This window comes from Branchiostoma lanceolatum, chromosome 19 (assembly GCF_035083965.1).
Source record: "Branchiostoma lanceolatum isolate klBraLanc5 chromosome 19, klBraLanc5.hap2, whole genome shotgun sequence".
NCBI classification, from domain to species: domain Eukaryota; kingdom Metazoa; phylum Chordata; class Leptocardii; order Amphioxiformes; family Branchiostomatidae; genus Branchiostoma; species Branchiostoma lanceolatum.
This window is the reverse complement of record NC_089740.1, coordinates 15,758,233-15,785,488: the sequence shown is the minus strand read 5'-3', so window position 1 is coordinate 15,785,488 and position 27,256 is coordinate 15,758,233. Positions and strand designations below refer to the sequence as shown.

The window sequence follows — 27,256 nt, the reverse complement described above, 5'->3', positions numbered from 1 at the left end:
GTTTGGGGAGGGGGGCATCAGTAGCTATGGTGGAGAGGTGTTGGGGAGGGGAGCGTCAGTAACTAGGGTGGAGAGGTAACACACACACCCCTTACCCGACAGTCCACCGTGACAAATTTGTTGCTCCGGGGCCCGGCCGGGACTACACCGGGCAGTTGGGACCGTAGCATAAGAAAGTCACAATTTTCATCTGCTTGGAGAGTGCTTCAAACCTTGATATGGGAGTTGGACATGATAGAAGCATGAGAAGGATTTCGGTCTGTGTACAGAGTAATCTGAAATCCGTGTTTGATAAAGCCTAAAAAGGCCTCCAGTGATTTTCTTTCTTTACGGCACATTACGAGTAGCGCAAGACGTTACAAATTCTTCAACTGTACAGCTTTAATGCAAGTGCGTCTCTGATGTGTTGCAGTGCCGGCCTTTCTCAATCCTCAATGTGAAGACAGTGTGCGCTATACCTTAGTTTTATAGAGCTGTTTTTAGAAGGATTGTTTTGAAGTAATGTGAGATATTTCACAAGGCGAAAAATTGGGAAGTATCATCACATTAACTGACACTTCTGGACACTTTCTAGCATTCTTAGGATTTTCTAAGAAAACTCTGAAAGCCCTCTTATATCCTTGGCACTTTTGGAAGAGATTCCTAGATAAGAAGCTTACATTGATATGAAAGTAGTTGTGGCCATGTTTGAGCGCACTTTACTAAAAGCTACTCAATGTCCGGCTCGTTGGCTATTAGGGGGTTTGCGGAAAAAGCTGGCCCTATCTACCTGGCCTGTCTACCCTTTTTGGGCCCAAAGGGCATGCCTGGGGGTTTTGAGTGAAATCTGATTGAATTTTCTTGAGGAAAAACTGGGTCAGTGGCAATCCCAGCTGTGGGTGACTTTATGGAAGACAAAAAAAGCTAATGTGCTGTTGGGGGAAACGGGCAGCTATGAGCAACTCCACCAACACTGGAAGAAAATCTATCATTTATAAACAAACATCTAAGTATACAATAAAATGTATTAGGTAATGTTGGTGTCGAAAAGGATTAAAAAGTAGATATGACTGTTCTTTCAGTCTTCGTCGCCTCGACTGCGCCTTTCTTCCCAGATTATAGTTTCACCCTTGCATAGTATCCTTTTTTTTCTATGCATAGCCCCAGTCCTCATCTTAGTAGCTGGGCTGTCAGTTATTACTTAACAGGACGCTGTCGTACAGCACTGAGGGGGGCGTTATTGAGTTGGCCGACTACTACCCAACTGTGTGGCTATGAACCTGACTCACACCGGGAAGGACCCCAACTTTTTTCGATACGTGTGGTGTGCTCGATCAGTGTGGCTCTCCTCAAACACGGTACCTGAGATTTAACGTCCTATCCGAGGGACGTCCCTAACCGAGGCTAGGTACTCATTTACACCTGAGAGAAGTAAGGAAAGTCGTGTAAAGTGCAGGAACAACATCGGGGCAAATCGGTGTTTTTTTGGCAAACCCGCGACCTCTCGGTTGTGGGTGAAACACTCTCCTACTTGTCCTCAGATGACTCTTCAGGAAAATGACCGCTAATGCCCCGAACAGAGAGCAGAGTGACGCAATGGCGCCACAGAACCGGATTTAACGCAAACAGATCTAGAGTGTTTGACTTGCGAAGCATGTTTTCATAATATCGTTCGAGCTGTGACCTTTCACCCAGAGAGAACGCTATCGTCACAACCAGACGGTGAAAAACAAGTTTTTGTGACCGGAATCAACCTCAAGTGCCAAATGCTAGTCTCTGCCAGACTAACTACGCCAGGGTTTCACTTGCTGGCTCCGTTAGTCTGTCACGTTAAATATGTCGGCAAGAAGAAAGACAATAAAATTAATCTGGTCTTTTTCTGAACAAAGGCAGTAGCTTTGGAGTTCAGATCATTTAGTGATTACAGGACATCAAAGAACGTACCGACATATCACAGGCCCTAAACGGGCGAAATGTGATCTTCACTGTGGACTGACTCTACTGGCTAATCATTCCTTTTTCTGCAGAGTCCTACGATTCATACGCCCGTAAGAGGGCCTGGTGGAGGCTAGCAAAATGCCCTTAAAATGCAAATAGTCGCCGGTGTAGGCTTGACTATAAAACATTAACCCCAGAATAGAGAAGAGGGAGGGCTTAGGTACCGACATCCCGTGGGTGGGGAACGCCACCACTACCCCAGGAGAATTGTCTCCCCACCCGATACAAATAGAACCCCAGGATCAAAAGAGCGGGAAGGAAACTTGGAACCACCTGCCCAGGGTGGGGAACACCACCCCCCACCCTCGGGACGTCTCCCCACCCCCATAGAACCCCATAATGAGGAAGACGGGAGAATACGTACCGACCTCCCCTGGGTGGGGAAATCTCCCACCTCCCAGACGCATAAAGAACCCCAGAATAAAGAGGTTGCAAAGTTTGGATTGCTAGGCACAAGGTCTTGCTGCTGATTCTGGCTGGGTCCCAGAAAACATGGTCCAAAAACAAGAGCACCACACTTTTCCACCGACTTCCCGTGGGTGGGGAACATCCCGACCCCCGGGACGTCCTCCCCACCCCTATCAACCCCATGATAAAGACGCGGGAAGAGTACATACCGCCCCGCCTCCGCTCTGCACCGCTGTTTATATGAGAAAACCGCTGAGTCACCCAGGCCGGGTTACCGTGTGGGAGCTAGCGCTGTTGTTGTCACCCTTGACCGAGAGGGTATCGGATTACACACCTTCCAAAGCCGGTTGGTTGTAATAACTGCTGTGCATGCATGCTCCGAGGTTGGTTCACCCGATCCGGTGCAATTCTGTTTCAGCCCGATAGGGGCTCGGCAGGGCTGAACTTAAGTCGGTGAGTATGAATTAAGGATTAAACTTTACGTCCAACACAAGAAGGAATTGGGACTTACCCAAATGTTCGGCTGACTCCGTCAACCTTGTTCACGGAAAGGACCCGTCTACTGCTGGAACGTGACGTCAGAGACACGTGACCGTAGTAGCGTTCCAGATAACTTGTGTCGCCCCCCGTCTTTAGTCATTGAAGTTGGTATAAGGAAGGCCCGGCTATATTAAAGGGCAACGCCCGGTAGGGCGTTCACTGTTCCCCTTCAAGCACAATCTGATCTATTATATTATGGTACTTTGATATAGTATATACGGTAGAATCCACTTAATTGCTCAACGGATGTCTTATAGCTTCATTCACGACTTAAAATCTTCATCATAAACCAAAGCTGTTGCCTATTATCACGCAAATGTCTTTTCACTAGAGCAAGCGGCACGCAATCTAGTTTCCACTGCATGTGTGCTCTGCTTTTTCTGAGGCAGTTGAGGCTCACACATCGATATTTGCTGCAGCTCTAGACGTCTGTGCATAAACTATGCTCGTGAAGAAGGCCATATTTCCACCTGTCTTCGTGACGTATCTTACCAAAATAGTCCTTAAAGGCATCCAGAGAATTTTCTGAGGCTTAAAAACTGGAGATATTGCAGTTGCTGCAATATCTATGAAATTAACATTTAATGCCACTGTCTACCACATTTGTGTGCGGATTTCTTATCAAAGGTGCTCAAAAGCGGCACAAAAATAAGCTACATGGTGATCTTTTAGTTTCACGTGCCTAGTGTAAATTGACCGATACAACCACCTCCGCCAAAACGTAGAAATGCAAAATTAAAACATAAAAATGCAAATATTTGACGGACATGCAGTCATTCTGTCATTGGTGGAACCGTTAATTGTGATGGACAGTCAGGATCAGTCTACTAGGTCTTACATTTTCTATCAGTTCTCACCACACAACGACATCGTATCTTTGCTCCTTTACTGTCGATATGTAATGCCTACTAATGGTATAGTGTTATTGGAACTTACTATGTGTAGGAATGACTAGAAATTTGAGTTTTTTTATTCAAGCTTCAAACCTCATCAAATGCTCTGGATGCCTTTAATGCTGTACAATGTTATCACGATGACGTTATTGAACAGTGCAATAGCGCCATCTAGTAAAAAGGTAGAGAAATGCACCCTAATGAGTGTGTGAAGTTTGTTCCTGACAAAACCTAATTTCATATCCAGTAATCTATGCGCGGGTTGGGGGCTCATAATACGAGTCGATCCGAAGAAAAGAAGTTACCATTCTACAAATTAAAGGATAAGACCTCCTGCGATTTACTTCTGTTCACTAAGGTCAATGCCCTGTAGGGCGTTCGCTGTTGCCATTCGCCGAAAACAACCTGCAGGGTCGTTGCTTCTGCGCAGACGTCAAAGTTGCGTTGCGCAGTGGAGGGCCCAAAATGGAAACGATTATAGAACCACCTAAAATCCTTGAAAATCCTTCTTTTTCTTCAAAATTCGGTCCAATTTGAGACTCTTTGGGTGAGAAGGAATAGGATGGGTCTAAGCTTTCCCATGTTGGTGAAAATTTGTTATAGTTCTCCAGTTATACTGGTGTAAGGACATATGCGAGTTGTTGGGTCATGCGGATGGATACAATATCAGAAATATGGGGTTAAAGGTAGGGTTTGTTTACTACTGGAAGCGGAACAACCCTTTCTTTTCTTTGCATGGTTATGAAGTGGACCCTAGTGACTTTTCAGTCGACAAGACTTTTTAATGAAGATTAAGATTTACGTTAGTAATTTTATAAACCCCTTGTTTCAGTGTATTTTAACATGCTTTCCAATATTAATGGGCAGCCCTAACTTTGTGATCAGCCCTTCTTACTAGGTCATAGGGCAGTGTACCCCAGGTTTAAGGTCAAGGTCCGGCAGAACGTTTACTGTTCAAGTTCACCTTCAGATCCATTGCTATTGGCAGTGACCGCAGAGATTCGTCTCCGTGCTTTGCGCAACATCAAGATTTACAGCGAAAAGAAAAATATCTATATTACAACATTTACCACAAAGTGATTCAATCTTAGAAAATTGAAGTTTTGTGCACAAATGATGGTTGAGACTCACTTTCTCTTCTCTTTGCTTTTTATTTCATAGCATGAACCATGGAATGAGGAACAGAATTACAAGGTAGGTCTGCAAGTCTGCTAAAAAAGATCATCGTTCGCAAACTCTAACATGCATCAATGATGTTTATAAGCAAATCTTAACGAACATATCATTTCTTGCTTTAATCTTCTGAAATATATATTTGCTGCCTTAAGCATTTCCGGAATACGTCGAGTGAGCTTTTTTCTACTTTTTGCCATTCCGGATTGGGTCGAGGGAGTTTTGTTGCCTCTTTCCGTTCACGATTGGATCGAGAGGGTTATAAAGCCTCTTTCCGTTCCGGATTGGGTCGAGGGGGTTTTGTTGCCTCTTTCCGTTCCGGATTGGGTCGAGAGGGTTATAAAGCCTCTTTCCGTTCCGGATTGGATCGAGTGGGTTTTGTTGCCTCTTTCCGTTCCGGATGGGGTTGAGTGGGTTTTCTTGCCTCTTTCCGTTCCGGATGGGGTCGAGTGGGTTTTCTTGCCTCTTTCCGTTCCGGATTGGGTCGAGAGGGTTTTCTTGCCTCTTTCCGTTCCGGATGGGGTCGAGTGGGTTTTCTTGCCTCTTTCCGTTCCGGATTGGGTCGAGTGGGTTTTGTTGCCTCTTTCTGTTCCGGATTGGGTCGAGAGGGTTTTGTTGCCTCTTTCCGTTCCGGATTGGGTCGAGTGGGTGGCCCTGCCTCTTTCCGTTCCGGATTGGGTCGAGAGGGTTTTGTTGCCTCTTTCCGTTCCGGATTGGGTCGAGGGGGTTTTCTTGCCTCTTTCCGTTCCGGATTGGGTCGAGTGGGTGGCCCTGCCTCTTTCCGTTCCGGATTGGATCGAGTGGGTTTTGTTGCCTCTTTCCGTTCCGGATTGGGTCGAGGGGGTTTTCTTGCCTCTTTCCGTTCCGGATGGGGTCGAGGGGGTTTTGTTGCCTCTTTCCGTTCCGGATTGGGTCGAGTGGGTTTTCTTGCCTCTTTCCGTTCCGGATTGGGTCGAGGGGGTTTTGTTGCCTCTTTCCGTTCCGGATTGGGTCGAGTGGGTTTTGTTGCCTCTTTCCGTTCCGGATTGGGTCGAGGGGGTTTTGTTGCCTCTTTCCGTTCCGGATTGGGTCGAGTGGGTTTTGTTGCCTCTTTCCGTTCCGGATTGGGTCGAGGGGGTTTTCTTGCCTCTTTCCGTTCCGGATTGGGTCGAGTGGGTGGCCCTGCCTCTTTCCGTTCCGGATTGGATCGAGTGGGTTTTGTTGCCTCTTTCCGTTCCGGATTGGGTCGAGGGGGTTTTCTTGCCTCTTTCCGTTCCGGATGGGGTCGAGTGGGTTTTGTTGCCTCTTTCCGTTCCGGATTGGGTCGAGTGGGTTTTCTTGCCTCTTTCCGTTCCGGATTGGGTCGAGGGGGTTTTGTTGCCTCTTTCCGTTCCGGATTGGGTCGAGGGGGTTTTGTTGCCTCTTTCCGTTCCGGATTGGGTCGAGTGGGTTTTGTTGCCTCTTTCCGTTCCGGATTGGGTCGAGTGGGTTTTGTTGCCTCTTTCCGTTCCGGATTGGGTCGAGGGGGTTTTGTTGCCTCTTTCCGTTCCGGATTGGGTCGAGGGGGTTTTCTTGCCTCTTTCCGTTCCGGATGGGGTCGAGGGGGTTTTGTTGCCTCTTTCCGTTCCGGATTGGGTCGAGTGGGTTTTCTTGCCTCTTTCCGTTCCGGATTGGGTCGAGGGGGTTTTGTTGCCTCTTTCCGTTCCGGATTGGGTCGAGTGGGTTTTGTTGCCTCTTTCCGTTCCGGATTGGGTCGAGTGGGTTTTGTTGCCTCTTTCCGTTCCGGATTGGGTCGAGGGGGTTTTGTTGCCTCTTTCCGTTCCGGATTGGGTCGAGTGGGTTTTCTTGCCTCTTTCCGTTCCGGATTGGGTCGAGGGGGTTTTGTTGCCTCTTTCCGTTCCGGATTGGGTCGAGTGGGTTTTGTTGCCTCTTTCCGTTCCGGATTGGGTCGAGGGGGTTTTGTTGCCTCTTTCCGTTCCGGATTGGGTCGAGTGGGTGGCCCTGCCTCTTTCCGTTCCGGATTGGATCGAGTGGGTTTTGTTGCCTCTTTCCGTTCCGGATTGGGTCGAGGGGGTTTTCTTGCCTCTTTCCGTTCCGGATTGGGTCGAGTGGGTGGCCCTGCCTCTTTCCGTTCCGGATTGGATCGAGTGGGTTTTGTTGCCTCTTTCCGTTCCGGATTGGGTCGAGGGGGTTTTCTTGCCTCTTTCCGTTCCGGATGGGGTCGAGGGGGTTTTGTTGCCTCTTTCCGTTCCGGATTGGGTCGAGTGGGTTTTCTTGCCTCTTTCCGTTCCGGATTGGGTCGAGGGGGTTTTGTTGCCTCTTTCCGTTCCGGATTGGGTCGAGTGGGTTTTGTTGCCTCTTTTCGTTCCGGATTGGGTCGAGTGGGTTTTGTTGCCTCTTTCCGTTCCGGATTGGGTCGAGGGGGTTTTCTTGCCTCTTTCCGTTCCGGATTGGGTCGAGGGGGTTTTCTTGCCTCTTTCCGTTCCGGATGGGGTCGAGGGGGTTTTGTTGCCTCTTTCCGTTCCGGATTGGGTCGAGTGGGTTTTCTTGCCTCTTTCCGTTCCGGATTGGGTCGAGGGGGTTTTGTTGCCTCTTTCCGTTCCGGATTGGGTCGAGTGGGTTTTGTTGCCTCTTTCCGTTCCGGATTGGGTCGAGTGGGTTTTGTTGCCTCTTTCCGTTCCGGATTGGGTCGAGGGGGTTTTGTTGCCTCTTTCCGTTCCGGATTGGGTCGAGTGGGTTTTCTTGCCTCTTTCCGTTCCGGATTGGGTCGAGGGGGTTTTGTTGCCTCTTTCCGTTCCGGATTGGGTCGAGTGGGTTTTGTTGCCTCTTTCCGTTCCGGATTGGGTCGAGGGGGTTTTGTTGCCTCTTTCCGTTCCGGATGGGGTCGAGTGGGTTTTGTTGCCTCTTTCCGTTCCGGATTGGGTCGAGAGGGTTGTACAGCCTCTTTGGAACACTGAATTGTTCAGGGAAGGGTGGGTAGCCCGGCAGTACTTTTCCCTTGTTCGCTGAAAACGTTGATAAAGATATGTTAATAGCTGTTAGGATGATGATGTAGACTCTCTTTATATTCATCACAAGTGATGAACAGAACTATTTTATAGAAGCTGTAGGTATCATTAGCTTTTTTTTTCATTTTTAGAACTTCTTTTCAATTTACAATAGTGCGCATGCGCTTCTTGGCTCTCACCATTATTTTGTAGGGGAGCCAGGTCCACCGGTTGCTCATCCACGACACCTGTCCACCCTACAGCTGAAATGGGGTCGTCCAAGTCGATCTCGCCAGTTCTCGTGAGACTCTCGGCGTCAGAGACAGGACTGGGCGCACCCTTTTGAATAGAATGAAAAATGCAGTTTTACACCCCTCTTCTTTGTTGAACACCCAATGATTGTGTGCTTTCGTCCTTAAAGGCACGTGTTGTAGAACTTTCTAATTATTACATTCCATACAATACATACCCTGCGAGAATACCAGCTGTCAATAACTAACCCGGGACTAACATTAAACAGGTACAATAATGTAATCACCCATCTCCTTTGTTGAATACTCAGGAAATGTATGATGTTTCTTTAGAACACGTACCGTGGAACTTTCTAATAATTTCAATCCTACAATAGTGTTTTTTTAATTCCTCAGGCTGCCCTGCGACCCTGCCAGCTGCCCACTGCTAGGTAAGTAAAGCAGTCAGGCTCAATTGAGGTGAAGCACGATGCTTTTTCAAGTAGCTAGTGGTAGTGCAATTCAGTTCGCCACCGCTCGCGTTTTGGGCCAAGCACACCGGGTCACCCCTTCTCTTCTTGATAGGTGTGTTGGGTTCTTTAATGTGCAAAGGTTTCCTAGGATCCACGAAATTTGATCCAGATGGCAAAGCAGTGGGGTTGCGTTACCGCTTGCACCACGGGGACTAACATTTAACATAAAACCACTGACGTTTAGTTCAGAAGTAAAGTTTTTCATTTTCAAACTATGAAGCTGATGAGAATGATACAGGTATTTCTGTGCTATCGAAAGAACTTTTGAGTCTTGAATAGCAATGGCATCCAGCAAACTCAACCATCCATAGCTTGTACTAAAGGACACCGAATCATTTGGCCTAATTCAGTTTTCAAATGAATGAAGAGGACCCAAACAAGTAAAATAAAACAGTTTCCCTTCTATTGTAAACAGGGACATTCTGAAATCAGGAAATCAGGCCTTACCTCACAGCACAACGCCACGGCGACTAGCACGACCACTGCGGACCAGCCCATAGCGGTGCTTCGGCACGATCGTTCGTGAACTCGGGCGTGAGGCCGTCGACGTTTCGGCAGGTTTGAGGACCGCAAGACGAATACAAGTTTTAACGACGGCACTCCTGACTCCTGCTCGGGTTTAAAAAAAGGAGACGAAGAATTTGACGTGGATGTGAAAACGTAAAATATTGCAAGACTAAAACCCGCGAGAAATATTAGCGACGGAACCACTAGACGAGCGTTTAGCCCTGACTCTTGCTCTGGTTTCGGACTAGAGGCTTTATACCAGCCCGTGTGTCAGCAGAAGTGTCCGTCCGCCCACTGATGTTTATACTGCCGCCCGGAGCAGGTCCGACACTCCAGCTTTATGAGTTAATAATCGCGACACGATGGCTTTGTTTGGACTGTACTACGGGCAAGTCAAGAGGGGTGGGCAGAACGAAAACAGTTATCCACATGTATGATGTATCTGGGTTATTTTTCTTTGTCTGACAATGTTTTCTTCAAAAACTAGTGAGAAAGATACAGGATTTTTCAAAACTTGAGACGTCAGTTGATATGCAAATGATTTCCCGTCGTCTGCTCTGATCCCATTCTATTGTTCTTGGAGCCAGGCGGGTAGAGATCCACTACAGAGGATAACCCATTTATGATGTTGGGATGAGGGTTGGAGTCAATTTAGCTACTAACTCCCTCACAGATGATAGTTTTTATAGGATGAGGACCCTGGGTCCTGGTTTCTTGGTCTTCAAGGGATGGCTCTTTCTTGTTCTTGACAATTTATTTTCTGAAACGATGTCTGTATTGTTCTGTGATTAATTAAACATCATCATCATTATGAATCAAATCAAACAGACGAATAAAAACACGCACACAGGCAAATATTCTCATCCTATCCTCTCTATACGTTATCTCTTTCAGTCTTTCCTTTAAAACTCACTACAAAGGAACCGTCCCCGGCCGGGACGGGGGCTGACATCGACTTCCAACCACCTTTGACCTCTTACTTCCTAATGCCATATGTTTGAGCAATTCGGTCCTCAGTTTGGATGAGGACCATAACACTGGACGATATTTTCGTGAGTATTTCTTTTCCTAGTGTAGAACTGAAGTTAAACATTAACAAAAATCCGTACACGGTAAATAGTTTTTGTCTAGTCCGTCAGCCAGTCCTGCTGTTGACTCACAGAAATTCCAGATCACACTGACTTTCAATATCATAGATTAAAAAGCATCAACAACGACACAAATGTTTAGCAACTGTAAACGATACCTCGTTTGGCTGTTAATAATCCCCAAAACAATGAATAGTTTTTATCCGGCCCGTCTCTTTGTCCCGATATTAATTCACAGAAATTCCAGCTCGCGGTGACGTCGTCCGGACACGGGACGGGGCCGTAAAACTTCAGCTGGGGCGACGGAAAGGTCGGGCGGCGGTTTTACACGGCGGCGGGAGAGGCGCGCAAACAGGTCTGCCGGGCGAAATGAGGAAACTGAGATTTACAGCTGGGATACTTGATGTCGTGATCCGCAAACCGGAAAACGAGACTGAAAATTGGACGTAAAACTATAGAATTTACCGCGTATGTCGCCTGAAAAACCTGTTTTATTTATGATGACTTTCTGTGTTTCCTTTATCTAAAGTCTGCAGGGAAAAGGGAGGAAGAATATGATTTAGAACTGAGATATTTGTTGTCGTGATCCTCAAACAGGGAAACGGGGATTTGGCATTTTGACGGCCGTCTTGCCAAACCTTCACCAGGCGGTCGGCGCAGGTACTGCAGACGAGGCTCTGATAGGGGACATGCACTACTGCAAACCCTCCCCTGAGAAGCTTTGACTTGTGAACGTTCCTGTACTAGAACAGGGCAGAGCAGGGCGGTATGCAATGGGCATCCCCCGACTCTTCTAGTTACTGGACAGGAAATACTTGTACTAGGAAGTGCTTATATATGGGGACCGATTTGCCCTAGGAATAAGCCAACAAGACGTGTTTTATACCATGGTTTTTAGATTTTCAGCATATTTGAGATATTTTATGTAACCACATCAAGTCTAACTTCGATCTATGTTACTAATAGTGGTTGTGAATATTGAATATTGAATAAAGTCTCAAGTTTTTTGTCGCACTATATCGTTTGGTCCAATGCTGCCCACACATGACGTCACACAAGATGTGCGCTTATAATTGACGTCACACTTGACGTCACACACCCTCTCTACACATGACGTCACCCCTACCCACACATGACGTCACACCAGAAGTACAACCCCGTCCCACCGACTCATCTCACGTCCACAAACACTCCACAAACTGCAAAGGCGTGCCATGGAAACTCGCGTGCTACAGTTGTCACGTACGGTTTCCATTGATGTTCACAAGTGTAAGCAAACATGTGGACTACATGTACGGAGTGGATGCATTATTGATAGCCTGGAATCCATCTTTTCTAACTCAACGTCCCCACCTACAACAATCGCTGCAAGCAGAATATAATCTGGCCCACGTCCCCACTGAAACGTTTGGTCCTGATAGTCTTATGTTCGCGGTGGTTTTATGTTCGCGGTGGTTTTATGTTCGCGGTGGTCTTATGTTCGCGGTGGTCTTATGTTTGCGGTTTTCGCGGCGACCGTTTAGGTTCGCGGTGGTATTATGTTTGCGGTTTTCGCGGCGACCGTTTGTCCCTAACTTCCTGCATGATTGCAGGAGTCAGATATTTCTCAGAAGCAGTGTAAGGGGTTGATAGATGACCAACTTGTCATGTTTACATTCACTTTCTTTTATCCATTTCGTGTTTATATGTGTAAATTGAAATTGTGTTTTACTCTTGTTTTATATTTATGTTTTTGAGTAGAAGACCTTATATAAGCGATTGCGCTTTTTGCCTGATATATGTGAATAAAATAAAGCAAAGGGTTTGGAGTTCCGAATGCCTGTTCGAACCCTTTTACCATGCATATGCTATTACGTGAACCATGAAATGTGTCTCGGAGCCAACCAGAACACTCGCCTATACTTTAGGCAAATGTTTAAATGGGAATCATTTTTCTATCAACGGGTGCCAGACTGTACCCGGAAGCGATCAGAGGAGTGAAAGGAGCCACAGCTAGGTTTGGTAAGCCAGGTGTATCAGGCGTGTACATCGGTAGTGAAGCAATCAATCTCTCGCCGATGGAGGCTAGACATCAAGCTAGCAAGATACGCAAGGAAAGGAAAGTGATCTCGATCCAGTTTAGCTCACTGAAGAGCTATTCTTCCACTGCTCGTGAGAGAGAAGACAGACACCATGTACAGTATTTACAGGTTCATCATACCGGGGAAATGACCCTAGCTTGCCGACAAGCACAACGAACATTTGACCACGGCTTAATGTCCCGTCCTAAGAACTGCGGCCCTTTCCGGTAGCGTGCATGTCGGGTGAGTGACACAGCCGGGATCGAACTCGCGGCTTCTAGTTCCAGAGGCAAAATCGCTAACCCCTGAAGTAGCAATAAGACAGCTACTCAAGCACCAAAAATCTATCCAGTTGCTTGAGTAACTGTTTTATCGCCAATCAATGTCTCTTTTGTAATGTTTACACCCGCCTGTATTTCTCTCTGTGTTTGCACGTGTGACGTTAGGTTGCATCCTAATGAATAAATAAACATTTTCGTCAGGCATGAGAAGTGTTTTATTACCTTCCTGAGTAGGAATCTATTACAGCGGCACGGCACGTGATACACTTCTTCTTAAAATGGCGGGCTGCTCTTTCTAAGTTATCTTGTTGTAATTAGTTTTCTACTTTTTTGCTGTCATACGTAGTGGTGCGTACCGGTTCGGCCGAACCGGTTCTGGACTTGTAAAACGTTTCGGTCCGAGTAAAAAAAAACCCTCCGAGAACCGGTTTTTGGACTTGTCAAAATAACTAGCACTTATGTATATATGTACATCCTCTGTTTGATTCTTAACTATCTAAAACCTTCCATAAATCATGAAGTTTGCGATGGAAAAGACGCAAACTTTGTTGTTGGCTTCTGATATGGCCGCCATTACCAAAATTAGGAAGTCTCGCAACTGCTCGCAAGATGTGGTGACGTCAAGGGAACCTAGCGATGTGATTGGCTTAGCCATGTCATGTCATACGTGCAATTAATGCTCGTGAACGACCATCGTTCCCTTTAAATAGTCTATGACTTTTAACCTGTAGAAACAATTTTAGCGTTTTCGGGTATTCTACTATCCCACACCCCTCCACAATAGCACCCAGGACTTAGCAACCTCTGACCCTTCTTCTACAATTGAAGCAGCACGGTTTAGGCTCTGCGCCTAAACCGTCATACAAGTCAACAATACGGTCACATCGGAAAGGAACGAAGCAAAGGTTAAATCCTAATAGAACCATCAAACTTAAACCTTGTCGTTTGTTCTGAATGTGTTTTGATGAAACTAGTGGACGGACAGCATATTAGCGCCACCTAGTGATTACCGTTCGCAGTACAGACACCCACCACACCAACGTTACAGTGGGTCACTTTACGCATCAAATAGTATTTCGCTTTGGCTGTCAGGTTGTCTCTACCACAGTTTGGTTCCCCCCATCAATGCTTGGTTGTGCCTTTGTCAGCTGGTTGTATGACGTCACACAAGTTACGACAGTCCCGAGTTGGTCACCATCTTGACGACGTCACACCTGTTGCAACAGTCCCGTGTTGGTCGCCATCTTGATGAAGTCACGCCTGTTGCGACAGGCCCGAGTTGTCACCATCTTGATGACGTCACACCTGTTGTACAGTCCCGAATTGGTCACCATCTTGATGACGTCACACCTGTTGTACAGTCCCGAATTGGTCACCATCCTGATGACGTCACACCTGTTGTACAGTCCCGAGTTGGTCACCATCTTGATGACGTCACACCTGTTGTACAGTCCGGAGCTGGTCACAATCTTGATGACGTCACACCTGTTGTACAGTCCGGAGCTGGTCACCATCCTGATGACGTCACGCCTGTTGCGACAGGGCCGAGTTGATCGCCCTCTTGATGGAAGTGTCCATGTTAGTCGTGACGGGAAGGAGGTCAAACATGTCCTGTAAAAGCCGAGAAATTGAGTCAATGGATTATAGAAAGGTTATGAAGGAAGTCCCATAGCCTTTTTGAGGCCGTAGGGGCAGTGGGTTTTTGTCCACTGTGTCTAGGTCACGGTTTTGGAAGGCGGAGCCCGACCCTCTTCTTCCACTGCCTTTTACCTTCCCAACCAAAGCCAGGTACCTTTGTTTTACAGCGGGGTGGAGTGAGGAAAGTCGTGTAAAAGTTCCTTTCCCAAAGGCACAACATTGGTGACATGTCAGGGGATTCAAACCCAGGACCTCTGGGTTCTTGCCTAGCCATCCTAAGTGCGTCATGACCTAACGTGTGTCTTAAGTGTGTTCTTACCTCCACAGTAAAGTCGAACTCCTGAAGGAACAGCTCCAGCAGCTCGGTGTCGCCGTCTAAGGAGTTGAGCCGCTGCCAGGCCTCCCCGCCCTTCTTCTCCAGCTCAGCCTGCTTCTCCCGAGCTGACTTGAAGATGTCGTGCAGTTTCTTATCCATGTAGTCCTCACTGTGGTGGAATAAAGATGATTGTTACTAAAGGCTTGCAGTTCCGTGACGGATAGCAAGATGTCGTTTCTGTACGGCTACTAACATTACTGAGTAAACAGTCACAGGCAGCGCGCTTACAGGTCATGTAGTTCCATCGCAGATCGCAAGACGTCGTTCTTTTACGGTTGTGAACACTGGTTATTACGATTACCATTTAGGGCCTGCAGTTCCGTGACGGATCGCCAGTTACCAGCCAATTAGAACCAGAAGCTCGACTGTGAAGCTCCTACAGCATTTAGGCCATTTGGAGTGTGAAAACGCGGTTTTAAGTAGGGAAATGTTCTTATCTGCCATTTCCCATAAGCTTATTGGAAATAAAAAATAAGAGACCCTCTTTAAACAACCAACATGGCAACGGCGTATTGCGTCATAGCCACGTGACTGATTGCGTCTCAATCCCGTAACCATATATATGATGTTGTCCTTACGGTGCCTGTTCCACGCAGCCGCAGAGCTTCTCCCGTTTCTTGACGGCGGCCTTCAGCTCCAGGTCCTCCGCGTGCAGCACGATCCAGGAGACCCTGTACGGCCACTGCTGGACCAGCACCACCCAGGCCACCAGCTTGTTCCAGTCCTGAATATAACACACACATCTTAGTCCTGCACACTAACCCTCACCCTGTACGGCCACTGCTGGACCAGCACTACCCAGGCCACCAGCTTGTTCCAGTCCTGAACAGAACACACACATCTTAGCCCTGCACACTAACACTAACCCTGCACCCTGACCCTAACACTAACCCTGACCCTGACCGGCCACTGTTGGACCAGCACCACCCAGGCTACCAGCTTGTTCCAGTCCTGAATATAACACATAGACAAGGGACCATCTTAGCCCTGCACACTATCCCTGACCCTGACCCGGTACGGCCACTATTGGACCAGCACCACCCAGGCCACAAGCTTGTTCCAGTCCTAAATATAACACATAGACAAGGGGCCATCTTAGTCCTGCACACTAGCCCTGACCCTGACCCTGTACGGCCACTGTTGGACCAGCACCACCCAGGCCACAAGCTTGTTCCAGTCCTGAACAGAACACACACACATCTTAGCCCTGCACACTAACCCTAACCCTGACCCTGACTCGGTACGGCCACTGTTGGACCAGCACCACCCAGGCCACAAGCTTGTTCCAGTCCTGAACAGAACACACACATCTTAGTCCTGCACACTAACCCTGCACCCTGACCCTGACCCTGTACGGCCACTGTTGAACCAGCACTACCCAGGCCACAAGCTTGTTCCAGTCCTAAATATAACACATAGACAAGGGGCCATCTTAGTCCTGCACACTAACGCTAACGCTAACACTGACCCTGACCCTGACCCTGTACGGCCACTGTTGGACCAGCACCACCCAGGCCACAAGCTTGTTCCAGTCCTGAATATAACACATAGACAAGGGGCCCTCTTAGTCCTGCACACTAACGCTAACGCTAACACTGACCCTGACCCTGACCCTGTACGGCCACTGTTGGACCAGCACCACCCAGGCTACAAGCTTGTTCCAGTCCTGAACAGAACACACACATCTTAGTCCTGCACGCTAACACTAACCCTGACCCTGACCATAACACGATACGGCCACCCAGTTCACAAGTTTGTTCCCGTCTTGAACACAACACACACAAGGGGGAATTTTTGCCCCACCCCCTCACACTAAGACTTGGACTAAACATTACACCATAGTACGACTACTCTTACTCTAGAGATACCCATGCTATGAACCTCCCCCAATCCTGCGTATAATGCAGTCCCTAACTCTGGTGTCCTGACCCATACGACTCACACATGCTGTGTCATTGCGAGCTAATATTGATATCGGTATTGAAGTGTACTGAAGTTGTGATTGAAGGCTAAATATTGACAGTATCACAAACTGAGATATTTGAAATATGTAGATAAACTATAAATATGTAGAGAACTAAGAATTAAACGTGAGCAAATAATGTCATTTGAAATCAAACAACAGAGATGTTGACCTTGATATCGAACTTGTCCAGTTTCATTCTGTACTCCACCACGCCAGCGGTCATGCGTAGGACGAAGTACAGGTCCCGGATGTAGCGCGGATTGCCCTTGACGTACGGCATGACGTCACCGTTCTCCAGTGCCTCCAGCAGGAGCGGCAAAACGTTAACTTCTTCTCCATCGGCTGCAGAAACAGGCGGAAGTTGGTATTAGATCAAGTAAAGCTGCTTACTTCTAAATCTTGATTATCATCTTTGATAATCTTTTAATAAATGTCATACACCAGCGAACAACAAATGTCGTCATCACCAAAACCTCAACCCTTTAAATACCTTCCTTTATGACATGGTCCCTTTCGAAAATAGTTTCATCAGGTTGGTAGAATATAGGATACTGGAGTTTTCATTTTTTCACAACCAGTAATCCTCACCAGCTGACGTTTCGGGGTCCGCCAGACACCTTCTTCAGAGCCTCTGACTGGAGTACTGCTTCTCGTCGCACACGCCGAAACACCATCAGGTGAGGATTTACTGGTTGTGAACAAAGAAAACTCTAAAACCCTGACATGGACTCTTGTTTTGTATGTTCAGATAAAGTAGACCCTACAAAAATCGCTGCCTTCACCTGCAGGTTCTACAGCAGCAGCTGCCTCCTCAGGACCTGCAGCATCTTCTGCAGAATCTGCTGCAGCTTTCTTCGCCGCTTTCTTAGACTCCAGCTGCTGCCAGACGTCTTGCGGCGTCGCCTTGACCAGAACCTCCTTCATGGCACCGACTCCGGGCTCCGGCAGGCACACAGCGAAGTTCACGATCTCGTTAAGGTACCGGTACCCGCTGGTGTCCGGGTCTTCTAGCTGTTTGAGACTAGCTTCAAGACATTTCACTACCTGCAGAGGGTGAGACAGAAGGGTCTTGGTAAGTTGTGTACAGCTTCAGGTGGTTTAAGACTCGCTTCGAGACATTTCACCACCTGTAGAGGGTAAGACAGAAGGGTCTTGGTAAGTTGTGTACAGCTTCAGGCACCTTAAGACTCGCTTCAATACATTTCACTACCCGCAGAGGGTAAGACATTGGACTTTTCGTAAGGCCAACTTACTATCTTATAACAACCGCTAGAGACTTATGCTAAAGAGCACAGTAGTTTGATAAGTTCTATCACTATATGGGACAAGGAAGCATGTTGCTTAAGTGTCCTAAACTTCTTAAGAATCGCCCCAAGGTATTTGGTAGCCTCACCTGTTTAGGATTGATGTTGAGGATGGAGATGATGTTACCTGTTTAGGATTGATGTTGAGGATGATGTTACCTGTTTAGGATTGATGTTGAGGATGATGTTACCTGTTTAGGATTGATGTTGAGTATGATGTTACCTGTTTAGGATTGATGCTGAGGATGATGTTACCTGTTTAGGATTGATGCTGAGGATGATGTTACCTGTTTAGGATTGATGTTGAGGATGGAGATGATGTTACCTGTTTAGGATTGACGTTGAGGATGATGTTACCTGTTTAGGATTGACGTTGAGGATGATGTTACCTGTTTGGGATTGATGTTGAGGATGGAGATGATGTTACCTGTTTAGGATTGATGTTGAGGATGGAGATGATGTTACCTGTTTGGGATTGATGTTGAGGATGGAGATGATGTTACCTGTTTAGGATTGATGTTGAGGATGGGGATGATGTTACCTGTTTAGGATTGATGTTGAGGATGGAGATGATGTTACCTGTTTGGGATTGATGTTGAGGATGGAGATGATGTTACCTGTTTAGGATTGATGTTGAGGATGGAGATGATGTTACCTGTTTAGAATTGATGTTGAGGATGATGTTACCTGTTTAGGATCGATGTTGAGGATGGAGATGATGTTACCTGTTTAGGATCGATGTTGAGGATGGAGATGATGTTACCTGTTTAGGATTGATGTTGAGGATGGAGATGATGTTACCTGTCTAGGATTGATGTTGAGGATGATGTTACCTGTTTAGGATTGATGTTGAGGATGGAGATGATGTTACCTGTTTAGGATTGATGTTGAGGATGGAGATGATGTTGGCGTCCTCATCAGACAGCAGCACCTTGAGCGCCTGCAGCACGCCCACCACGCGGTCCTCCTGGCAGTCCGACAGGTCGTCCACCACCACCACGATGCGGTACCGGATGTTGGTGGTCCTCTCCAGGTACGCCAGCAGCGACTTGACGGTCTGGACCTCCTTCTTCACCTGCCAATCAATGGATACAATCTGAATGAATGAATGAGTGAGTGAGTGAGTGAGTGAGTGAGTGAATGGAAGAAAGAAAGAATGAATGAATGAATGAATAAATGAAAGAATACATGGATAAATGAATGAATAAAGAAGGAAAGAAACAATGAGAGAAACTGTTGTCGCCAAGAGAGAATCATGACGTATATCCGTTTCCGGATCCCAGCACTAGGGATTCTGGGAAGTGTGAAATTGGTGAATTACCACCATGGGCGCTGCGTGTTTACGTCACATATCACCAACATGGATGCTACACGATGACGTCACGTGTAACCAACGTGGCGACTGCACGGTTAGATCACGCATCACCAACATGGCGGCTACACGGTGACGTCACGCATCACCAACATAGTGGCTACACGGTGACGTCACGCATCACCAACATGGCGGCTACACGGTGACGTCACGCATCACCAACATGGCGGCTTCACGGTCAGGTCACGTGTAACCAACATGGTGGCTACACGGTGACGTCACGCATCACCAACATGGTGGCTACACGGTGACGTCATGCATCACCAACATGGCGGCTAGACGGTGACGTCACGCATCACCAACATGGTGGCTACACGGTGACGTCGCGCATCACCAGCATGGTGGCTACACGGTGACGTCAACCATTACCAACATGGCGGCTAGACGGTGACGTCACGCATCTCCAACATGGCGGCCTGCATTTTACACACCTCTGACATGAAGCCGAGCTGCTCGGCGAATCCGGGCCTGGCCATGAGTGACGTTATGTTGTCGGACTGCGACTTGACCATGCTCCGGCCAAAGGTCACGGCGCTCTTCCCTTTAGCGAGCACCCCCATCAGCAGCGGGACCAGCGGCAGCACGCCGGCGGGGAACTCGCCCTGCGACACCGCCTCCAGGTCGATCCCCACCGCGGCCATCGCCACCAGCCCCGCGCCGACCACCACCATCGCCAGCAGCCGGAACCACTTCGGCAGCAGGGTCCGCTGGGCGGGCTGGGCGGCCGCCGCTTCCGCCTTGGCCTGGAAATTAGAGAGATCTTAGACAATAGAACAAAGACAACAGAACAGCGAGAGAGAAGAAAAAATAAATAAATACAAAAATCTAAATGTTTTGATCGGACTCTGTAACCCCCGCCTACCCCCTTGAATAATCCAATACACTATCTAGACTATGGATGGAGACGGATTGAGAAATAAAAAAAGAAATGCAACAAGTTGACAACGCGATGATCTCGGAAAATCCCACATAGAAATGGACATAATGACCAGTCATGAAGTTAATGTATGGTAATGTAGTGGAACGTCCTGTAAGATGACCCACCTGTATGGAGCGGAACAGACGAACGTTTTTGGCGCCAACGTGAGCCTCGACTTCGTCACACAGCCTGGTGACGATCCCGGCCCACAATACATTGCAACCGGAAAACACCCAGGCGTTGAAGTCCACCCAGATGACCTGGAATCAACAGGAACAGAGACGTCGGTGGAACAAAGGAAAGGCCAAAAATAATTACTCATTAGACAAGCGACTGGGTAAGGTTTTGAAACAGTCAGACGTTTCAGAGATCAGAGTATCCACTGTCTTTCGTCAGTGACTTACGAAAGACAGTGGATACTGTCTGAAACGTCTGACTGTTTCAAAATCTTATCCAGTTGCTTGAGTAATTATTTTTGGCGTATCTTATTACCTGGATGTCTAACCTTCATCAACGTAAAGAAAGGAAAGCATGTTTTTTTTGGTCGTCTGTAGTCATTTATAGTCGTTACCTGTTTTTCGATATAGCGTTAAAGATGGAGGTAAAAAATCAAGTCCTATGCCTGAGAAGAAAAGTTCCGGTAGCCCGTGCACCAAAAGCAAGTCATAAAAACTAGATATGAGCCTTCAAATCTTTGGGGTCATACTTCATAATTTGCGGGAACGAAAGGTATGGTCATCGTATAAAAGACAATGAATAAAACGAAACGCAAAAAAGAATAAAAGCATTATTTTTGTATATTTCTTGATTTCTCTCTCATAATGCTGAAGAAGAATCACTAGAAACGTCCGGAAGTAATTTCCGACTCTTATGGGCGCACAGGAGTGAGATTACTGCTTATAAACCCTCCCATTTTCCATCTAACAGAATCTAAAAGGAAATTCTCACGTCTGTTCGTCTCTCCGGATCCTCCTTTACGATGTCCTGGTCCAGCGGCTGGACGGGCACGTCCAGGTAAGTGCGCAGGATGTGGTACATCGGACTGGACTTGTTGAACAGCCCGGGTAGCCTGGTAGCCACCAGCCTCGCCGCCCGGCCCAGGTACTCCCGGAAGTATATCCCGATGGGGAAGACGGCTGTGATGGTGCCGGCCAGGAGGTAGTAGAAGGCAGACGGGAATTTCAGCCCGCTTGCGATGGTCCCCGCGACCTGGGAAAGGTAAAGAAGAGCCCTGTCGCGACCATGTTCATTGATGTGTTCAAAAATTCCTATTTTCCTAGAACGATCGTAGAGTGAAACTCATTTGGTTTGGTTTGGTTTGGTATATTCGCACATATTAAAATCAATTTTACATAATAGAACAAAAAAAAATGTGCTGGGGGAAGAAAAAAAGCCATAGTGGCTTATACAAGGTCTTCCCCCATCTAAATTAACAAAAATAACATAAATCTAACAATTCATAATAACATCGTTGCCACAAAGAACCGTAGAAGCATCCTCACTAGACAGCTTTAAACAATGCATGCAGTTAGATATGCGAAGGTTAGACGTGACAGGTCGTTCAGTGTAATATAAGAGTTTACCAGTGTGCCAAAGAATTTGTAAATACTGTACGTCCAAGGCGGTGGAAGACGAAACACATTTTATTTCCAAGTGTATATTTAACAGTGACGAAAGAACCGAATTATTTAAACAAGTTATCACGAAATATCCCTACTTTTGCACATTCACGGATGAACAAAAAGCTACCTTTCTCTTGAAATCTTGAACCCACAAATACTAGAAAAAGTGGGACTTTTCGTCTTCCACTGCTTCCAAAAAAGAAGTCAAACCCAGCTAATTTAGATATAGCCAACAATTGTATATAGTACCAGTAACCTATTGTTACAGCAAAGTCAGACACAGCTTACTGACGCATGTATGTTTTTCCTATGTTTTTATCATGTATTTGCAATTAGCCCACGGGCATGAACTTGCAATAAACTTCATATTTACTAAAAATATAACCAGCTGCTGCCGCGCCGCGTGCCTGCGAAGCTGGTGTGTTACGCCGAATGGCGGTTATACCGGCTATGTAGATACAGATACAGATGCCCATGGCTGGGAGTGGTGGGGGTCGGTACAGAATAGCGCCAGGGGCTAATACATATTGATATCATTTTATACTAGTATCTATTATTCAAAGTTTGCAATGGTTTGGATTTTGTGCGAGTCTGTGACACATCCAGACGTGTTTTCACCCCTGGCCCATGAAGTGGCTTGGCCGGCAGACTAACCTTTGTCGCTATTGAACAAAACAAACAAACAGACAAACAGACAAACAGACAAACAGACAAGCAGACAAGCAGACAAGCAGACAAACAGACAGACATACAGGCAATCAATCAATCAATCAATCAAACAATCAATCAAACATACCAGGCCCGTATAACACAACAGGATAACGTAGAAGTCTATGCGCTCGAGGAGGTTCTTCGCTTCCTTTTTCTTCTTCTTCTTCTTGAAAACTCCTTGTTCTTCAATCTTCTTCTTGTAGTGCTGGACGTGCGAGGTCCTTTTCAGAACTTCCTCTGCAAAAAGAGCATGAAAGTCTGTATTTTATGTTGTTGAGATCCGGGTCTGTTCCGCTTTAAAACAATTACGGCTCTTGGTGTCAAATGTAAGGATGTTGGCAAATTGCGACACTAAGTCTGTGTTGTTTTTTTTACCACGCTTTTTGATGGATTAGTCGAAGAGCCGCGGTGGGCATAACTCCACCAACAAGTTAGGAAAGTCGTGTAAATGCATTCCTAAGGACACAACGTCGAGGCATTGCAGGTATCGAACCCGGGACCTCTTGGTTCTGAGTTAGTTACGCCACTTTGCTCCATTCTATGCCTAAAACAAGGATGGTGGTGGCGTGGGTTAGAGTTAGGAATTATGCTAAAGAAAGCCTGTAGTAGATACGGTAGAGGATTATTCAACCAAGTGCAAAGAAAAGACGTACTAGTACATTTGACGGCTGCATGGGTTGGGGTTAAGAATGTGGCTATAGAGAGCCCGCAATACTATAAGACTCGGAGGAATTTCAAACAAGTGTGGAGAAGAGACGTACTTCTACGGCTTCGTGGGTTATGGTTAAGAAGTAGGATAGTCCCGGCCGATGGTCGATAGATGATGATGATGATGAAGAAGTAGGATGCATAAAGCCTGCATTACATACAATAGACCGATTACTCATCAACCAAGTAAAAACAACACGTACTTTTGACTGCAGCGTGGAAGGCTTTTTTGAGCACCACCTCCATCACCTACCGCGCTTAGGCGTGCACCTCAGTTGGAGGCGATACCCACATCGGGTTTTGCTCAGTACTATGTATAAAGTAATGTAAGAATGTAAGATAAGTGTAGAGAAGAGACGTACTTTTGACTGCTGCGTGGAAGGCGGACTTGCCTGAGCCGAACCCGCCGAACACCCCCACGGTGAGTGGCATCTCCGTGTTCCTGTCCATGATGATGTCGGCGACGGTGTGCGCGGACACCATGTGGCCCAGCGGGTCCCTCTCCACCTGCCCAGCTGGGGTCGCACACGAGGCGGGAACTAGGATGAAACATGTCATATAGAAGAGTTTAGATCTAGCAGATTCTAGAGGTAGAGATTCCGTCAGCGTGTAAGAAGCTTTAGAAGTCGCCGACGGTGTGCGCGGACACCATGTGGCCCAGCGGGTCCCTCTCCACCTGCCCAGCTGGGGTCGCACAGGAGGCGGGAACTAGGAAACATATGTCATATAGCAAAGTTTACGATCTAGCAGATTCTAGAGGTAGAGATTGCGTAAGCGCGTAAGAAGCTTAGATGTCGGCGATGGTGTGCGCGGACACCATGTGGCCCAGCGGGTCCCTCTCTACCTGCCAAGCTGGGGTCGCACACGAGGCCGGAACTAAGATAAAACATATATCATATAGCAAAGTTTACTATCTAGCAGATTCTAGAGGTAGAGATTGCGTAAGCGTGTAAGAAGCTTAGATGTCGGCTACGGTGTGCGCGGACACCATGTGGCCCAGCGGATCTCTCTCTACCTGCCCAGCTGGGGTCGCACAGGAGGCCGGAACTAGGATGAAACACATAGTAGAGTTTGCGTAAGCGCGTAAGAAGCTAAGATGTCGGCGACGGTGTGCGCGGACACCATGTGTCCCAGCGGGTCCCTCTCCACCTGCCCAGCTGGGGTCGCACAGGAGGCCGGAACTAGGACAAACATATGGTAGAGTTTAGATCTAGCAGATTCTACAAGTGGAGATTGCGTAAGCGTGTAAGAAGCTTTAGAAGTTGCCGATGGTGTGCGCGGACACCATGTGGCCCAGCGGGTCCCTTTCCACCTGCCCAGCTGGGGTCGCACAGGAGGCCGGAACTAGGATAAAACATATGTCATATAGAAGAGTTTGAGATCTAGCAGATTCTACAAGTGGAGATTGCGTAAGCGCGTAAGAAGCTTAGATGTCGGCGATGGTGTGCGCGGACACCATGTGGCCCAGCGGGTCTCTCTCAACCTGCCCAGCTGGGGTCGCACACGAGGCGGGAACTAGGGTAAAACATATGTCATATAGCAAAGTTACAAGTGGAGATTGCGTAAGCGTGTAAGAAGCTTTAGAAGTCGCCGATGGTGTGCGCGGACACCATGTGGCCTAGCGGGTCTCTCTCCACCTGCCCAGCTGGGGTCGCACAGGAGGCCGGAACTAGGGTAAAACATATGTCATATAGCAAAGTTACAAGTGGAGATTGCGTAAGCGTGTAAGAAGCTTAGATGTCGGCGACGGTATGTGCGCGGACACCATGTGGCCCAGCGGGTCCCTCTCTACCTGCCCAGCTGGGGTCGCACAGGAGGCGGGAACTAGGATAAACATATAGTAGAGTTTAGATCTGGCAGATTCTACAAGTGGAGATTGCGTAAGCGTGTAAGAAGCTTAGATGTCAGCTACGGTGTGCGCGGACACCATGTGACCCAGCGGGTCTCTCTCTACCTGCCCAGCTGGGGTCGCACACGAGGCGGGAACTAGGATAAACATATAGTAGAGTTTAGATCTGGCAGATTCTACAAGTGGAGATTGCGTAAGCGTGTAAGAAGCTTAGATGTCGGCGATGGTGTGCGCGGACACCATGTGACCCAGTGGGTCCCTCTCTACCTGCCCAGCTGGGGTCGCACAGGAGGCGGGAACTAGGATAAACATATGGTAGAGTTTAGATCTAGCAGATTCTACAAGTAGAGATTGCGTAAGCGTGTAAGAAGCTAAGATGTCGGCGATGGTGTGCGCGGACACCATGTGGCCCAGCGGGTCCCTCTCCACCTGCCCAGCTGGGGTCGCACACGAGGCCGGGACTAGGATAAACATATGGTAGAGTTTAGATCTGGCAGATTCTACAAGTGGAGATTGCGTAAGCGTGTAAGAAGCTTTAGAAGTCGCCGACGGTGTGCGCGGACACCATGTGGCCCAGCGGGTCCCTCTCTACCTGCCCAGCTGGGGTCGCACACGAGGCCGGAACTAGGAAACATGTCATATAACAAAGTTTACGATCTAGCAGATTCTAGAGGTAGAGATGGCGTAAGCGTGTAAGAAGCTTTAGAAGTCGCCAATGGTGTGCGTGGACACCATGTGACCAAGCGGGTCTCTCTCCACCTGTCCAGCTGGGGTCGCACACGAGGCGGGAACTAGGATAAACATATGTCATATAGTAGAGTTTAGATCTGGCAGATTCTACAAGTGGAGATTGCGTAAGCGTGTAAGAAGCTTAGATGTCGGCGACGGTGTGCGCGGACACCATGTGGCCCAGCGGGTCTCTCTCCACCTGCCCAGCTGGGGTCGCACACGAGGCCGGAACTAGGAAACATATGGTAGAGTTTAGATCTAGCAGATTCTACAAGTGGAGATTGCGTAAGCGTGTAAGAAGCTTAGATGTCTGCTATGATGTGAGGGGACAACATGTTGCACACCAGGCTGGCTGACTACCATGACACGAATACACAACGATATCAACTTTACTACATGTGAGCGTAGCGAGTCAACACAGTTCTTACACATGTAACTCACTAGGCATAGCCAGTAAAAGGTACTCGAATACCGACTTAACGTCCCCATTTATTTATTTTGATTTACCACATTTTGTGGAAGGATTGACATAACAGGTGAACTATCGCCTTTTCAAGATGTCATCCCAGACCGGACTGTAAGATTTCGACCATCGCACACCGGGGCGTGCCCCTACTCTTTTTCGAAAGGTGTGGTGGGTTCTTTAACGTGCGCGGGGTGTTGCTCTCCCCAAACACGGGACCTCCATTTAACGTCCTATCCGAGGGACGTCCCTAACCCTAGATGAGCTAGGTACTCATTTACACCTGAGTGAAGTGAGGAAAGTCGTGTTAAGTGCCTTTCCCAAGGGCACAACGTCGGGGCGCAAGTTCGGACATGTCACTGGGCACACCTGGGATTAGATCCCATCCAAACTCTCGACCATTAAAACAAAAACCAAAAACATTAGAAAAGCAGTGCTTTCTATACCTTCCTCCTCCTCCTCCTCCTCCTCTTGGTCGGAGCAGTCCCTGCAGGGCAGACATGGCGCCGCCTCCGGGTCGTCCGGGTCATTCTTCAGCAGGCTGACCTTGTCGAACAGCGGGCTCATGAAGCTCGCCATGTTGGGGAGGGGGGCGCTGGGACACAGATGGAAGGTCAGATGGGTCTGTACGACGGAATGGACCACAAAATCACTTAAACCCTTACAAGTTTATGTTAACTTAGCCATTATTATACTGTTCCCGGTTTAAATCTTTAACATATTGTCGAAAAGCATGTTTATGACCAACGAAGCCCGCCATATTGGGGAGGGGGGCACTGGGAATACCCATGAAGGTCAGACAGAATTGTAATCTTGAGCCACACAGTCAGTATTAGCCATTTACTACCTTTAAGGCATATCACCAGCTGTTTCTGGTTTCCGATTTTAGCAGTTTGACTCTTTCGAACGGCAGGTTCACCGCGTAACCTCAGCGCCCCCCTCC

At 47.6% G+C, this 27,256-nt stretch overlaps 2 protein-coding genes across 2 annotated transcripts; both read right to left on the bottom strand.

Annotated features, from left to right (window-relative positions):
- Positions 1-5,177: 5,177 nt before the first annotated feature.
- LOC136425220 (uncharacterized protein PF3D7_1120600-like) lies at positions 5,178-9,589 on the bottom strand. Its single transcript, XM_066414015.1, has 4 exons — positions 9,168-9,589; positions 8,158-8,296; positions 6,898-7,975; positions 5,178-5,922 (listed from the first exon to the last, which is right to left on the bottom strand). Exons 1-4 carry the CDS (start codon positions 9,216-9,218, stop codon positions 5,178-5,180), a joined length of 2,013 nt encoding a protein of 670 aa, XP_066270112.1. The 5' UTR covers positions 9,219-9,589.
- A 4,309-nt stretch (positions 9,590-13,898) lies between these two features.
- Positions 13,899-25,756, bottom strand: LOC136425218 (NTPase KAP family P-loop domain-containing protein 1-like). Its single transcript, XM_066414014.1, has 17 exons — positions 25,714-25,756; positions 25,477-25,582; positions 25,065-25,096; positions 24,539-24,616; positions 24,348-24,453; positions 23,922-23,980; positions 23,635-23,811; positions 22,650-22,801; positions 21,180-21,440; positions 20,357-20,491; positions 19,744-20,055; positions 18,812-19,015; positions 17,419-17,680; positions 16,806-16,978; positions 15,249-15,394; positions 14,614-14,779; positions 13,899-14,267 (listed from the first exon to the last, which is right to left on the bottom strand). The coding sequence occupies exons 1-17, from the start codon at positions 25,754-25,756 to the stop codon at positions 14,181-14,183; spliced, it is 2,499 nt and encodes an 832-aa protein (XP_066270111.1). The 3' UTR covers positions 13,899-14,180.
- Between the last annotated feature and the right edge of the window lie 1,500 nt (positions 25,757-27,256).